A 14,862-nucleotide genomic window follows, 5' to 3' on the forward strand; every position below is an offset into this window, starting at 1 on the left:
TTCATTACTAGTAGCTGACGAAAAGACAAAAACCCGCTTTTATGGAAATATAAATGGGGGCGAGCCTACTAAAAAATACTTACAACTTTAGCTATATTTTGATGATCAAATAAATGTAGTAGAGTTGTTTTAACTCCACCTGCCGTTCGCAATTTCTTTGTCGATCCGCAGCAATAAAATCCAATAAGGTGATATGAGAACAGGTTCTCATTTCTGGCTGGTGACGCAGTACCTACCCCACCCTTGGCATCTCTCTGGTGGCATACAGTTACGTCATCATGCCGGGCGGAAATGGTGCGCAAGCGCGCACTTCACGTCGAACAACAACATGGCGAAGCTGGAAAGCCAGAGAGGAATAGACACCGCTTTTGACTCTTATTTTAAAAGATAATGACTGGTTTGGTCAAGAACCAGATCGTGAAGCAGCTCGCCAGGTACTTTTGCCATAAAGTGGTCCAAAATGTCCGCGATGTTCGTGAGATCTGCTCGGCGCGATAAACGGGAATGTGTGCACGTGAACTTGTTGGACAGGTTTTTTAATGCTGTGCATTTTCTTTCAGGTTCACAAAGAACCTCTCTCCCAACAAAATCAGCGTGAAGTTTCTTAAGGGAGAAGGCGAACTTCACAACCTTGAACTAGATGAAACAACTCTTTCAGAGCTTCTGGAGTTGCCACCATGGATTCGCCTTACAAAAGCTGTATGCAACAGAATTTCCGCCAAGGCAAGTTATTATCAGCATACGGATGCATTGTTGAATTTATTATATTTCCTTAAGCACATCAATTCATATTTCACTTCATAATTTGTTTAAAACTTTTTTGACAATGACATTTTTAGAACGAAGTCCTTCAGTCAAAAACAGAGCAGTTTTGGTGATTAAACTGTTTACAGATGTTTTACTTAAGAGCAGAACGTCTCAGAACGTCTCAGAAGCCTGATAAAGTTCTGTCATTTCTGTCATCTGTTGAGGAGCTGATGATGAAAATATTAAGTCTATGATGAACAAATGTGGAAACGACGTTTGCTTAGGGTTATAAATATTAATCTGTGTTGAATCTGAGTTTTTTCCTGGCGATATTATTCAACTGCCTTTATGATTTTCATTTTAAAGTTTTACTATATGATGACAACAAAAACTATTGTAGTCCTTTTAGTAGCCTAGCGTCTTTTTAAAGGGACAATGTGTTTCTTTTCCGAATGTATTGACATAGAATTTAACCAACACTGTGGATTATGTGCTTGATCACGAGTTTAAATGCTACAGAATTTAAGCTTAAGTAAATCTTCATTTGCGTGATTATTGTAACATGACAACCTTTTACTTGACAAGTTTGTATTTACTGCATTTTATAAAGTGCTTAAAATGGTAATTCAAAACCCCCCAGGTTAAACGTAATTATTTTTGTAGACAATAGGCTTTTGCTTAATTGGATATTCTTTTTGTCAAAAGGTTTCAGAAGGAAATAATTCTAGATTCTTTAAAACATCAAGAGCACCTGTATATAGTATCATAGTTGTTGAATTGTCAAATTTCGTAGGAACGCCAGTTTTAAGTGTCAAAGTATCTTTTGTCTGCATAGCAAACTGTCGTCATGGAAATTTTGATAATCTCAAGCCAGAATTTTACAGGTGAAACTGTCACTGGTAACTGTATTCAAGTCTGAGTAAGAACGTTTTTCTTTGCAGAATTTTCTTGAATTTAACTGACATTGTAGGATAAAAATTTATACTCTTTTAAACCAACGGTACCCCGTACATGTTATGTTTTGAAGGAATCAGTAAAAAATGAATTTGGTGGGAAATGACACTCTTGATTTATTTTTCTACAGATTCACTGGACAAAACTTAAAACAGATCCAATTTGTCTGGTAAGTGTTTGTTGCATTTTACAATGTAGTACTAACTATTTCTGGAACTGCATATCCTACTGAGATAATTTTACACTCAGTAATAATATAATATAAATAGATTTTGCCAGAACTATAAGCGAAGCTCCCGTTTACGCATTCTTCACACAATGGACTTTAAACCACTGCAAAGAAATCCACAAATCTATATTAACCTTTGGGGGAGAAACACATGACTTAGAAACATAAACTTAAGCCTGCGATCAGTTAAAAGCTAACAACTGGTCAAAAAAACGTGTGACCTCGATGAGTTGGCACCAGAGCCCATGTAACAGTCATGTGACACTGGTCAGCAGATACCCTGTTTTGACAGCTGTCAATTGGCCATAACATGGTTGTCTATTATCAAGTTAAATACAGCTTACAGGTTAAATACAAGTTTGACGTTTCACATTAGTTTCCCTGGGGGGATATGCCGATGGGACCCTGGAGCCCTTAGCCTATACCAGCGCTGGTCCAAGTGAATTTTGCTACCCTATACTAGACTAGACTCCCCAAATCCTGTTTTCCAGAAACAACTGAGGTCACTAACACAGTCCAGCCAGAACAAAACCGATTTGATTTTTTTATATTCTTGAGTGGCAATTCCTGGTTTCCCTAGTCTAGACTAAAATCTTCAGCCAATTGATCAGTTTAAATTTGAAATGATACCCTCTTCTAGACCCAAACTCTCTGATTTATATACCCTATCCCAGGGTAAACTGCTTCAAAACCATTCCCTTCACAGCGGCACATATCTATATAGCCCATATACGGCAGTACCCCCCCCCCCCCCCCCTCAGTACAGAATTGACCTAAAACAGTAATAACCTCACGGCACCCCACTGTAGCCCCTGTAACGGGTTAATTTTATCTTGCAGTATCTTGACCGTGTTGAGGTTAACATGGAAGCTGTTGACAGTGATGTTAACACGCCACCCACCAGTTCGCCACAGAGAAACCCTTCCCACGCGCCTCATCAACCTCTCAAGTAAGGTTTAAATAATCAAGGATGTTGACTGTTTGTATTTGGGTTGTTAGAGATGTGAATTTTCTTTCAAAATAGCTACTTAAAATATGTAAGACTTCTTTCCATTGTACACGTTGCAAGTGTAAACTCAACCCTAACTAGAATTTATTAAAGGTAATACAAAGGAATTCCATTTTTTAAATGTCAGTAATTGGAAAAGAACATTATGTGAGGCTTTCATCCCCTAATTTTTGTTTCCCTGTCCAAAAACATGAGTCATCAAAAGTAGAGGTTGCTTAAAAAAGAATGAAACAAAGGTTGCTTTGTTGGATTAATATCATTGTAAGCAAAAAAGAAAAGGTCCTTTTCTCTCCATTATAAAAGAGGCCAACTTCAATATTTTTGACCTTGAATGATGCTTTCAAAATGAAACACAAACTTTGGAATTAATGCACTGTGCAATGTTGTTTGAGTGTTAAGGTCACTTGTCATAGTGCAGGCAATCTGAAGTACAGTCGACTCCTGGTAACTTGAACCCTCAATAACTTGAACCTCCTGCTAACTCAAAGCAATTTTGATTTCCCAATTTTCATTTTTTGTTTTGGTAAATTACTCAATTTTGGAACATATTGAGAAAAAGTTTACCAAGAAATGAGTTAGAATTAATTACAATGTGTATACAACAACAAATTACAAGACAGCCTGATGTTCAGGTTGAAGTTTTACATTTTGCACTATGTTGTTTATTCCTGTAGGGAAAAACCTGCTAACAGGTATGGCTTTGTTGAGAAGGTTGTGGATGGAATGTTTGTTCAGATCAACTCTGTGATCATCTCATTTAAGTTTCAAGCTTTCCTTGCAACATTCCAGATGTCACGTTTGTTTATACAAAGTACAAACCCCAAATGGGAAGCTGATGATCTGCGGAATACGCGTGTGAAGGATGAAACAAGAGGAGAAGTATTAACCTTTAAAGAAATAACATGGTCTACTCTAAGGATAGATGCCAATGCATTGTATGACGTAAGAAAATACCTTCTTTTCATTTTCTTGTACAAATGTACAATGAGTTTTTTTTGTACTACCATATTTTGTTTCAAAGAGCTGCAATTAGGAGTGAAGATATCAATAAGTGCTGTCTCCAAATGGGCTTCACATCACCCAAACAACCATGCGGCACCCACATAAATTGATTTTTAATTTTTGAAAGTTATTAGTGGTGATTAAATTTATTACTATTGTTATTGTTATGGATGTATTTTAATAGTTTTATTTTTCTGCAGGAAAAGCTAGACCAGCAGTCTACTCCTCTGCGTCTTATCACCAGTCATTCAGCTCTCCATATTACAATCAAGAAACGTCTGGAAGACTGTGCAGTCCTTTCTGCAAGACTGGAACTTTTGTTAGATGATATTTTATGGGTTCTTACACAATCTCAACTGCAGGCATTTTCTGGTCTATTACATTCTGTGACCCAGGCTATGTCGCAAACAGCCCGGAAAGGGCCTGAAACCAATCCTGGGCAACCTGTGAACCCAGTTACCCAACAGCAACAAACTTCTTATGCATCCTCACAGGTGAACGAATCCAAGACTGACATTGAATCATTAAATGCACTTTTTACAAAATATGACGTACGGGAAACAGCATATCATGTGAGGACAGGGAGCATTGATCTTCACTTATGTGATGACACCGAAACCGCGGGCGGTGATGGCGGAGCTATGCATTTGCAAGTAAATAAATTATCAGTGGATTATTATCCCTATCATTTAGCTGGGACATCAAGGACTGACTGGCCTTGCCATAATGAAGCATCCTTAACTCGTGCTTACTGGGTCAACCAACTTCTAAATGCGTTTAGGAACTCACAAAGTAACAAGCAAATGTCACCTCACAGAGCAACGCAGACCCATCATAGAGCCAGAAGTGATGTAAGTATACATTTTGTACAGTATAAACATTTGCTATGCTTCCCTAGTGCAACCAGTTGTATGGCTTCTACACCTGTATTAACTCTTCTCTTGTAGCAGCCATAGTAAGAAAAAAATGATCCTTGGCTTTATCTAAATGTTTCCAGTTACGTGCTGTGTGAACTTGACATAGTCCTGTAGCAGACAATATATGTAATAAGTAAATTATTTATTTTTGGTTTGACTGTTAAACCAGTTTCTTGAAGCTTGTGGGCTTAAACCTTCAATGAAGCATACCAGTAACTGATGTGGAAAGCTGTTTTTTAGATAATAAACTACTACACTTATTTTGTTATGGCAGAGTTCTGTTATTGGTGGTAATGCCAGAGAAGGTCCCCATCATCCAGGATCAACAGTCAGTAATCCTTCTTCACCTCGTGTAAGCTCCAAGAGAAACCACCCTTCAAGTTCAGCCGCAACTTCACGACAATCAGCACATTCTATCAGGAACAGTATGCAGCGCCCTGTTTTCATGCTTGAAAGTTGCTTTGTGGTTCGTTGTGAGGAATTTTTCATCAAGCCTGTAACAACTTGTAATGTTTCAAAGGAAGAAATACCATTTTTATCATCTGATAAAAAAGCTCTGTATTTACCCACCGACATGCCTGCATTTCAACTGGACTTCACGCAGTACTATTACCCTGGCACTGTAGGTTCACCAGGTTAGGGGTTAAATTTCCTCTTTTTTTTGTTACGTGTATCTCAAGGTGAATGCCAGCCTTGACTTCTCTACGGTTTTTGAATTTAAACTTAAAGGAAGATCTATTATTAATTTTATATTTAAGATACAGAAGAGTGTAAAAGTTGTGGTGAATAGCTGTTAACTGGGTTACATTATACAATATTGTGTAAACAGACGTAAAAGCTGGAGTACTACTGTATATTTCTAATGTCTTACATGTAAGTGCGTGGTTTGTACAGAAGTTCATGTCTGTGGTAGACAGAAGACAATGTAAATTCTCTGACTAACTACTATAAACATGTTTTTTAGACATTTCTTATAGTGGAATGAGTTGAATATGCTTAAAAATATTAAGACTTTATTTTCAAATGATCTTTTTGTTTCGTATTCTAGTACCCTGCCCAAATGTGTTTATTCAGCTAAATCCCATTCAGCTGACACTTGACATACCAACCTGTTTGTGGCTCAATAGCTTTGCAAGAAGCATTCTTGGACAGAGAGTAAGTACTTGTTTGCCTTTTTCTGCACTCAAGAGTCGTTTTAAAGAAAGTGGTGCTTGATTGAATTCTCTTGCGTTTCAACTCTCAAAAGCCACGGAAGGCTCTGCACTTTGTAATGTCATGAGCTTGGCATGGGACAAAGAAGTCCTGGATGTCAGTTGAGCTCTGTAAACTATGGAGGAACTCATGGACTGTATTCACTGTCAAATAGTTTATAGGAATTAGTATTTATTATGTTTATAATGTTATGGCCAATCACAGTGAAAGTCAGGGCAAGACATACAAGTAATCCACAAACACACAAAATAATATTTCTTTGGCTGTTTGTGGTTTAGTTTCCCATGCCTGATGAGCTCTTCCCTTCATAAATATCTCTAGTTTTTTTTGTTACATGAGTTTCACAGTAAAACGCATCCCGGATGTTGCAAACAGTGTCAAATGCATCCTGTGTGACAGAAAAATGAAATATTAGTATGGCGTATATTAATGAGAAAGATGTTAAGTAGACTGAATGTTTTCTTTTCAGACATGGTCTATGGGAACACCTGAACAAACGAACTTTCCTTTGAATCATATTGACATTAGAATTGAAGGCCTCATGCCAAAGGTGGGTGTCCTGTGATATTTGGTAAGGTACTAAGGGAGTAGTTGAACGGTGTTGTGATAAGATGTCTTTTGTTGTCTCTCCAATCTGTGAAGTGCGAAATGCACGCGTTATGTAATTTGTTGTTAATAACTTTGTAGAGAATGTCTAATCGGCCAAAGAGGAAAATACTGTACCATAATATTCTTATACTACCTTTTGGTGGTGCCTTGTAAATGTGAATGTGACTTTTGAATTACCCTCTATTAATTTGCGTGAACTGCACGTGTAATGTATGCATTGCACTTGCAAATCGTACAAAACAAAACTTTTTACAAAAGACTGGTTTACTTGAAGCACCACCCAAAAAGGAATTTAAATGATATTATGGTATTTTCCACTTTGGTCAGTTCATGTTATTGTATGTTCCATCTTTCATAAACTGCGAGCAGTCTGTTATTTTTTTCAGACTTAAAACCCTTTCTCTCCTAATCATAGTCAAAGAAAAATTCACTGAAAAAAAAAGACATTTTTTCTGAAAATCGTAACAAATGAAAATTTCTATGTAAATGTTCTACCAAAGACGTTTCATTTTAAAGGTAACACCCTAGGATTTTGTCCACAGATGAAAAGTTATCCTGACAAATAACGCCCGGGGTATTGATCCTTATCCCTACATGTCATTGATATACTGTTTTAACGGGTTTTTGCAAAAGTATCATTCATCAAAGTTGCTTGGTAGGAATTTTTTCATAGACGCAAGGTGAACGTTTTCCGTTATTTCTAGTATCAAACTTTACCGTGATGGAAGTAGGTTAGCATCTTGTGATTTAGGTAACAGCTTAGTGTGCTATTGCAGTATAGCTTTTATTTTAATGGACAAGGTTGTTTGCACTTCTCCATTTTGTTATCTATACCACCCACAAGCTCTGCACCTTGATCCCATCCTACCCAAATCCCTTCCCAGGACTTGTACTGTCCATTCATGGTTATAGTGCTTTCTTCCTTTAAGTAAATCTGTGTCATGTGATTTTCCTTTTTTCAGATTGTCATCCCTTGTCCAAGTGATCCCTGTGCCGCCTATAAAGAATCTCGGCCCCAGGCTCTCCAGCTCCAATCTTCCCAAGTATTTATCACAAATTCAAGGACTGGGTACAAATCCACCCAAACAGACATGTTAATGTTCCTACAGCCGTTCCTGGCATCTAAGGTTTACTCGGATTTTAACAGCTTTCCCTCCTTGAATAGCGATGTTCGACCTTTGCCTAATTCTGCGTGGGTGAACGATTGTAGTCTGTTGGTTAACAATGGCAAAGTGGACTGCCTCATGAATGGCGTTTGTCATGATATTTATGATACCCACCAACCTTCTCAGGTATGAAAAATTTCCTTTAAATGTTTTGCTTCGTTGCACACATTTGAAGGATGCTGTGAACTGTGTAATAAAGTATTACTTTTGGGATAGTTCAAGCGTCTAACTTTTCATGTACCGAACCTAACCCCTTCTATAAAGTACGTGAAATATCGACGTTTGAATCATTTAAGTCCAACATAATATTGGATCGACCCATAAAGTGAGTTCGAGTGGTCCACTTGGTTCCTGTGTTTGTCGAGGTTTCTATTGAACTCTTATTTGATAATCTTGGTATTGAAAAATTCTGGAAAAAGTCTTGCATTTGTTCCGAACTATTTTAACACGCTGGTAGATGATTCTACTTTGATTATTTTTAGGTTTGGTGTATTTCTGCCGAACAAGTATGGCTGGATTTCCTAGGCATTGAGGAAGCAAATAACCGACCAATGCCGTTTATTGATGCTGTTCCTATCCAGATATGGATTGCTACTCCTGTTCCTGAGGCAGGCTACAAAAATACAACCGCCAAATCCCCTATGGGTCGCTCCCAGAGTGCCAGCCCTCTTAACTCACCTCCCCACACGAGGACAAATTCAGAGATTTCTCCCATGAGGAAAGCTTTTGAGCCGTCAATATTTGTCAAAGACCGAGCAGACACAATTCCGTCGCTAGCGTCGTCAAATTCAATATCTTTGCACAACAGCGATTCTAATGTAAGTCATTTTCCCGAGGCTGTCAATAGCATTAGCCTGAGTGAGTCGTTAGTGCTCAACAGGCCTCCACCTGCTTATGAAGGGAGGAATGGGGCGGACAAGCAAACTTCATCCGAAAGTGAACAGCCACCGCCGTACGAGATATTGGCCCAGAATGGACCTGTGTTACCCGTGCCTCACTTTGAAGAAGCACCTCCGTTACCTGAGAAGGTTCCTCTCTCTGAAGAGTTCTTAAACGGCTTGACCGTGAAAGAAAAAGAATCGCAACAAGAGCTTGATTCCGTTTCCAAGGCAGAACTGAGCCTGCTCATCCAAATCCCGCAAACTGTAAATATTCAGTTAGACCACTTTCAGTTTGTGTTTCTCATGCGTATGCAGGAAATGCTAGTTAAACTACAAGAAGACCTTGAAAAGGGTCAGTTAATGGAGTCAATGGAATCTCAGCCAATGATTTTCTTTTCTATCCTTGCACGGGGAGTAGACTTAAACATAGTACTTCCTCCAGCGCCGGACCGTAAAGCCTCCCGTTTGAACAGGGATCCCTCTCAAAACTTAAGTCGCAATACCAGTAGCCTCAGTAGTTATCCAGACACTGGGATTGTGTCAGATAGTGGTTGTCAATCTCCGGATGTGATCGACTCCAAATCTCACTCTAGAACCAACTCAGATGGGTCTCCACAGTGGAAAGATGGTTTACAGCCTACCATGGAGAATCACAGTCCTAGAGACGTGTCACAATCGCGTCCCAATTCATCGCAGTCCACGTCTCATACTTCTGGCCGCGCCAGTGTGTCGTCAGCGCCAGACACTGATGGCTGGTTGATGGTTGGTGCACAGGACAGCAAGTCCTCCAGTGGTCGAGTTACAAGCCAGACGGACAGTGATGCCAGTAACGCTAGTAGTCATCTGGATGGTAGCGCTTCCAAAGATTCCAACAAAAAAAGCCCAAAAATGGTGTCCATTCTTTCCATCCAAGGCGAAGAAGTCGAAGTTGGACTGCATTTTCATGGATATGACAAAGTCATCAAGATTATATGCCCTGAAGTAAAACTGGATGAGCTTGGCGTGGTTTCCTTTGACAAATTCCTTAACCAGAAGTCATTTAAAAAATCGCTTAGGCAAAGTGCGCTTTCTTCTCCATCGGAGGCCACTCCAATGGTGCGCATGCGTGCTGAGTTTGGCCCATCTGCCGAAAGGCTGGAGCCAACAGCTGGGGAACGAGGTTTTATGCATGTCAAAGCCAATGGTGTTAGTGGTACTTTGTTAGTCAGCACTTTAGGAAGCTTGGCCGACTGCCTTGAGGATGAAATTCTTGTTCCTCCGATACCTTTCATGGTGGAAGTCACTGATTCAAATGTCAGTATTAACAATGATCTGCCTCCGGCGTTAGTATCCGCGCCTATGGCCATCCCTATAGATTTAAACATTGAGAACATAGCTATTCGGCGCGCACACACTGGCGTTTTCCACATCAGGCCAATGACCGCTGAACCGCAGGAACGAGCTAACGAACCGGCTGTCATGCCAGTGACACGTCAGGAGTCTTTCAAAGCCAGTCAGCTGAGTCTGTCAGACTCAGCTTCGGTGTGTTCACGTGCCGAGAGTTTGGAGAATGAAAAGCAGTGCCTGGTTGCTCAGATGTCTGTTTCCCGTGCTGCATTGCAGTCGTTACAGGAGGAGCGTGACGCGCTGTTGAAGACGATTGAACGGCTGCAACAGGAGTTGTCGTTTTCCAATCGTGAACAGGACTTGTTACAAGAAAAAATGACCAGCTTCCAGAGAGGAGGAAGAAAGGGATACAGATAGGAAACGCTCAAAACAGACAAAAAAAAAATGGAAACCCTCCGCTAGTGTGTCACAATACGATTTGTGGACTTCTTCTTCCAGGTATCTGCTGAACGCACGGTCCTAGGATAAGTAACAAGGAGCTTGGAGCAACTTTAAATTGTGGTCTACACGCTCGATAATTTTTTGTCCGTCATAGTTTTAAGAAATTGGCTTCTTTGTGAAACGGAGATCGTGGAAAGTGATGTTCTTTTGCGTTTGTAAGGGAGTTTTTAAATCGTTGGGGAACAATTAAGAATTTCATTTTTGGAAACACTAGATCCGGACTTAATAGTTAATTCGAGTGACAATGCGATTTTGATATTATAATTGCCTTTGCAGAGAACTGGGTAATGGCTGTTCAGATCTACGTAGTCTTCCGAACACTGCAGGAATACTTAACACTGCTTAGCTGTCGAGTTGTCGCACTAACTGACCCGTCCTCAGTCCTTTTTCTCAGTTCTCTAGCGACGCGCAGGGTGTGATGGGAACGAAGAAAGCTCTCTTCTTCCCTCTTATCACTCCCTGCTCCCGCCGTGCGCGTCATGCGAAGACGACTGGGGACGAGTCAAGTCGCACAAACGTCATTCTAGTTCACGAAATGTATATTCTGCGACCCTGTCAAAATATTTTAAAAGTAATAATTTATTGGTTAAATATCCAAGATAATTTTTTAGCTAGTTGAATTAAAAAGCTTTTGAGCTATTTTTAATAACTAGAGTGTAGGAAAAGTAAATAATTTTAATGGTAGCAATGAACGTAAAACAGACATATGGTAAGCGAAATATATTCATGTATTTCTTACCAGGTGATAATGTATTGCTTTTTTTCTTACATTTGGCACAATTTTGCAATATATAGGGTGTGTAAGACTTTTTAGCAGCGTTTATTTTTGGAAAAAAGACAATTGTATTTAAATACCACTTAAGAAACACTGCGAACCAATATTTTAATCTCGGATAATCCTTAAAATGTTGAAAAACAGTTTCCTCACATTTAATTGCGTATAATTGGTGGTATTGACTAGATATAATGTATGTGTGTGATTTTAAGTTAAATATCAAAAAAGAAACACAGGGGTTTAGGCTCTAACTAAGATAAAGCACGGCCGAGTTCTTTATGCCGACTTTCGAGTTCTATGGATCACAGATGAAACATTGTGTTGAGTGTTTGACACAGCTTCTTTGTTTGTGTAAGTTTTTTGAATCAACAAGGCGCTGCCGAGTTTTTTTTAGTTCGACTGAGTTATTAATAACGCGAAAAACAAGTTTTAGTTAAGGTAGAAGCATATTGTTTAAAAGTTTTTGTTTTAGGTTAATGTTAATTGCAAAATGTTTACGGCTTTAAAGGCAGGTGACAACTTGATGTTTTTGTCTAACAGCCAATTCACGAATAAAGAAAATCGCAAAATACGCTATAACAGTTTATAAGATGTTATAAATGATACCTGAACCCAAATGTGATTCTCTTAAGAGATCTACACAAATACTATTAGAAAGTAATCTAATAAAAGTTCTATTGTCAAATTAGTTTATAGGGGCACTTGCAAATGTGGTTTGATTCATTCGTGTATAAAAAATTTAAAATCGTCCTAAAAAACATTATTGTCTTCATGAGTAATAATTTAAACGTTTGCTCTTTTCGAGAAAAATAAATACTTTAAAAGGTCAGTCTTCTTTATTGTGTTCAAGAGGGAACGTTTTTTCCAAAGCAGTTTTATTTCTATTCCCAAAAAGAGAAACACACTCGCGTGAGAATTGCATCTATCATGCGTTTCCTTTTTTTACTTTCCCGTGGGTTTGCTATCTCAAGGACTATGTTTCTTTCCCATAGGCTACCTGCATCACCAATACTGAACCTCGTTTCAGGTTTGTGGGTCTTCACCCTACGTTACAACCTCGTTCCCAGGGTCTTCTCTCCTCCTTCCTCGCTTTAGGGAAGTAGAGAGAGGACCCTGGGAACATGGTGGCCAAGGGCCGGCTCCGTCCACAGATCAAGTGGACCATTTAAGAGTGAGTCCAAGAGCAGATACATTTTATTTTTCTGTAAGTTTTAAAGGGGCGGCGCGTGTAAAAAATGTTTGAGAAGGAGGAGCGGTCTGGATGGGGACATCCCGATATAACCCAGATCACTTCAATGAAAAAGTCTCCTGCTATTGCCTTTTGGTATTTGAAGCCCTGTTGTGGTTTATTTCATAGATTGTTTACAGTCCCCCATACTGCATGTCGTATGACTGGACTTGGTATGGAAAGTACAACAACTATTGCACAGCAGTCGTTTAATGCTTCTTGCGCGAAATATCAGCCTATCAGTGCTTCGAAGAGAGGTATCGCTCCCAGATATTCCTCCGGGGCCTAACCCTTACTTAAAAAGTCATCGACCGAATTAACACCTTTAAAATAATCAGTTTAAAAGCAAGAATCAAGTCTCCATGCAATGAATTTTCAGGCGAAATCTTTGTCGGTGCGGCCAGCAAGGACAGTTAGTCAACACCTAGCATTTCTACAGTCAAAACCTCGAGGCGTGGCTTGTCCATAAGTAGGCTGAGTCACCAAACAGCCGTCGCCTAGGGCTGGAGACTGAGCCTAGTTACTGGCAAACGGCAGCGATGATCACGTGACCATTTCCCGCCCTTTTATGTTAACCACGTTCTGCGCCATGTTCCTTCGACGTGGAAGACAACAGTTTACATGGTTTATGAGAACATCCAACTACAGCTAACGTGAGTATGTTTTAACCTATTTTATTTCGCTTTCCTTTACCTTTTTTTGCAGTACGTAATTGTTAAGTTTTCGTGGTTACTTTGTTGAAAAACGCTGAGTGGAAACTGCGGTAGCGGGTCTTATTACGGGCTGGTTCGCTCGCACCTTGAAATTCAAGGTCTTCAAAGTCCTTGAAAGTTGCTGTCGGTGATGGAATTTCCTCGAATTTCGGTGCTTACTTTATCCAACCCAGATTCCCAAATGCCTACGAGGAGCAAACACAAAGACCTTCAGGATTGCTCATGTTGTGGAAGAACTTAAAAAGACATAGACTCAAGGCTCTTTTTTGTACTGAACGGAGGTTCTTGGAAAATGGGATAGTGTCCTTGAAATGTCCTTGAATTTTTTCTTCAAAAAAGGGTTCGAACCGTGTCATTATGTACCATGAGAAAACAATAGTGAAAGTTTATAGATCCGCGCGAAGGGTACGCCGTCATGCCAGCTGTCGTTTTCGACGTTTTCCGTTTCCTATAAAAGTCATGCTAATTCCTATATTGACTAGGAATTATCGCTTTTAGAAAACTCCAACTTGTTTACAATTTAGAATTTATTTAGAATTTCCTGCCTTGAAAAGCACTTTAAAATGATCTGCGGGCGATTTTATCATATTTTATACTAAAATCACCAGCTATCACTCAGAATCTTAACTGAACTGAGTATATAGCAAAAAAGGTTGGTTTTTTAAATTTAAAGTTATCTTTAAATTTATCTCTTTATGTCATTTAAAAGTGTTTTATAAAAATGTGGAATAAATTGATCTGGGACCGACGACTGGATTCAAGTACGGTCGGTATTAAATACCTTGCTTTTTTTAAGCCGGTCAGATATTTACCTAAATGCCTTCTGAGCGCTCTTTGGACGACTAAGAGACTCTTGTTTCTTGCTGATATAAAAAGAAACAGTATCATCTGTATTGAGTAACACTTTGAAAATGCCATGGACACTGTTCCATAAGTAGGATAAGGATTAATGGACCGATTATATTTAAGAGAAGGGTTACATATATTTTAGCGGGAGAGCAGTATCCATAAAAGTTTGAGTCAAGGATAGTTGTTATAGGATACTTACTGAAAAGGGCTTGAAAAGTGGGGCTATGTTTCCAAGTTCTCACCCTTAGAAACATCAAAAAGTCACTCATTTCATCGCGATGGCGTTCTTAATTTGTTAAGTTTGACAAACTCGGACGATTTTTCACAAGGGGCAAGGAAGGGCTTTAGGTTTGGCACCAGAAGTATTCAAGAAGGTCACGACTTTTTCAAATGCTTTATAAATGTATGGTACAAACATTTTAGATGAAGCTCCATTCATTTTTATTACAAGTTACAGAATCGCTAACTGGTATGATGTAAATGCAAGAAAGAAATTATAGTGATTACTGGAACGTGACAATGACCAATTTTGGCGTGACGATAGTAACGAAACGGAACATAAGGACAGAAAATGCTAAGTTTTGCCTTTGAGTGAAACTGTTTTTTCCTGATTTTTTTTCCTGGTAAATAGGACTAAATCAAACGGACATAAAATATAAATATCCACTTTGTCTGAAACGATAGTTTAAATTTCAGGGTCCAGGTGTTTCTTGTTTGGTGTTTACATAAGGTCCGGTATCTTGT

At 39.1% G+C, this 14,862-nt stretch overlaps 1 protein-coding gene across 1 annotated transcript; it reads left to right on the forward strand.

The window, feature by feature from the left end:
- The first annotated feature begins 296 nt into the window (after positions 1-296).
- On the forward strand, positions 297-12,157 carry LOC140940221 (bridge-like lipid transfer protein family member 3B). The gene is made up of 11 exons (XM_073389143.1): positions 297-434; positions 561-723; positions 1,832-1,870; positions 2,770-2,879; positions 3,614-3,881; positions 4,142-4,792; positions 5,133-5,493; positions 5,907-6,013; positions 6,540-6,620; positions 7,642-7,971; positions 8,328-12,157. Exons 1-11 carry the CDS (start codon positions 391-393, stop codon positions 10,467-10,469), a joined length of 4,296 nt encoding a protein of 1,431 aa, XP_073245244.1. The 5' UTR covers positions 297-390; the 3' UTR covers positions 10,470-12,157.
- The last annotated feature ends 2,705 nt before the right edge of the window (positions 12,158-14,862 follow it).

Source organism: Porites lutea, chromosome 6 (assembly GCF_958299795.1).
Source record: "Porites lutea chromosome 6, jaPorLute2.1, whole genome shotgun sequence".
Lineage (NCBI taxonomy): Eukaryota > Metazoa > Cnidaria > Anthozoa > Scleractinia > Poritidae > Porites > Porites lutea.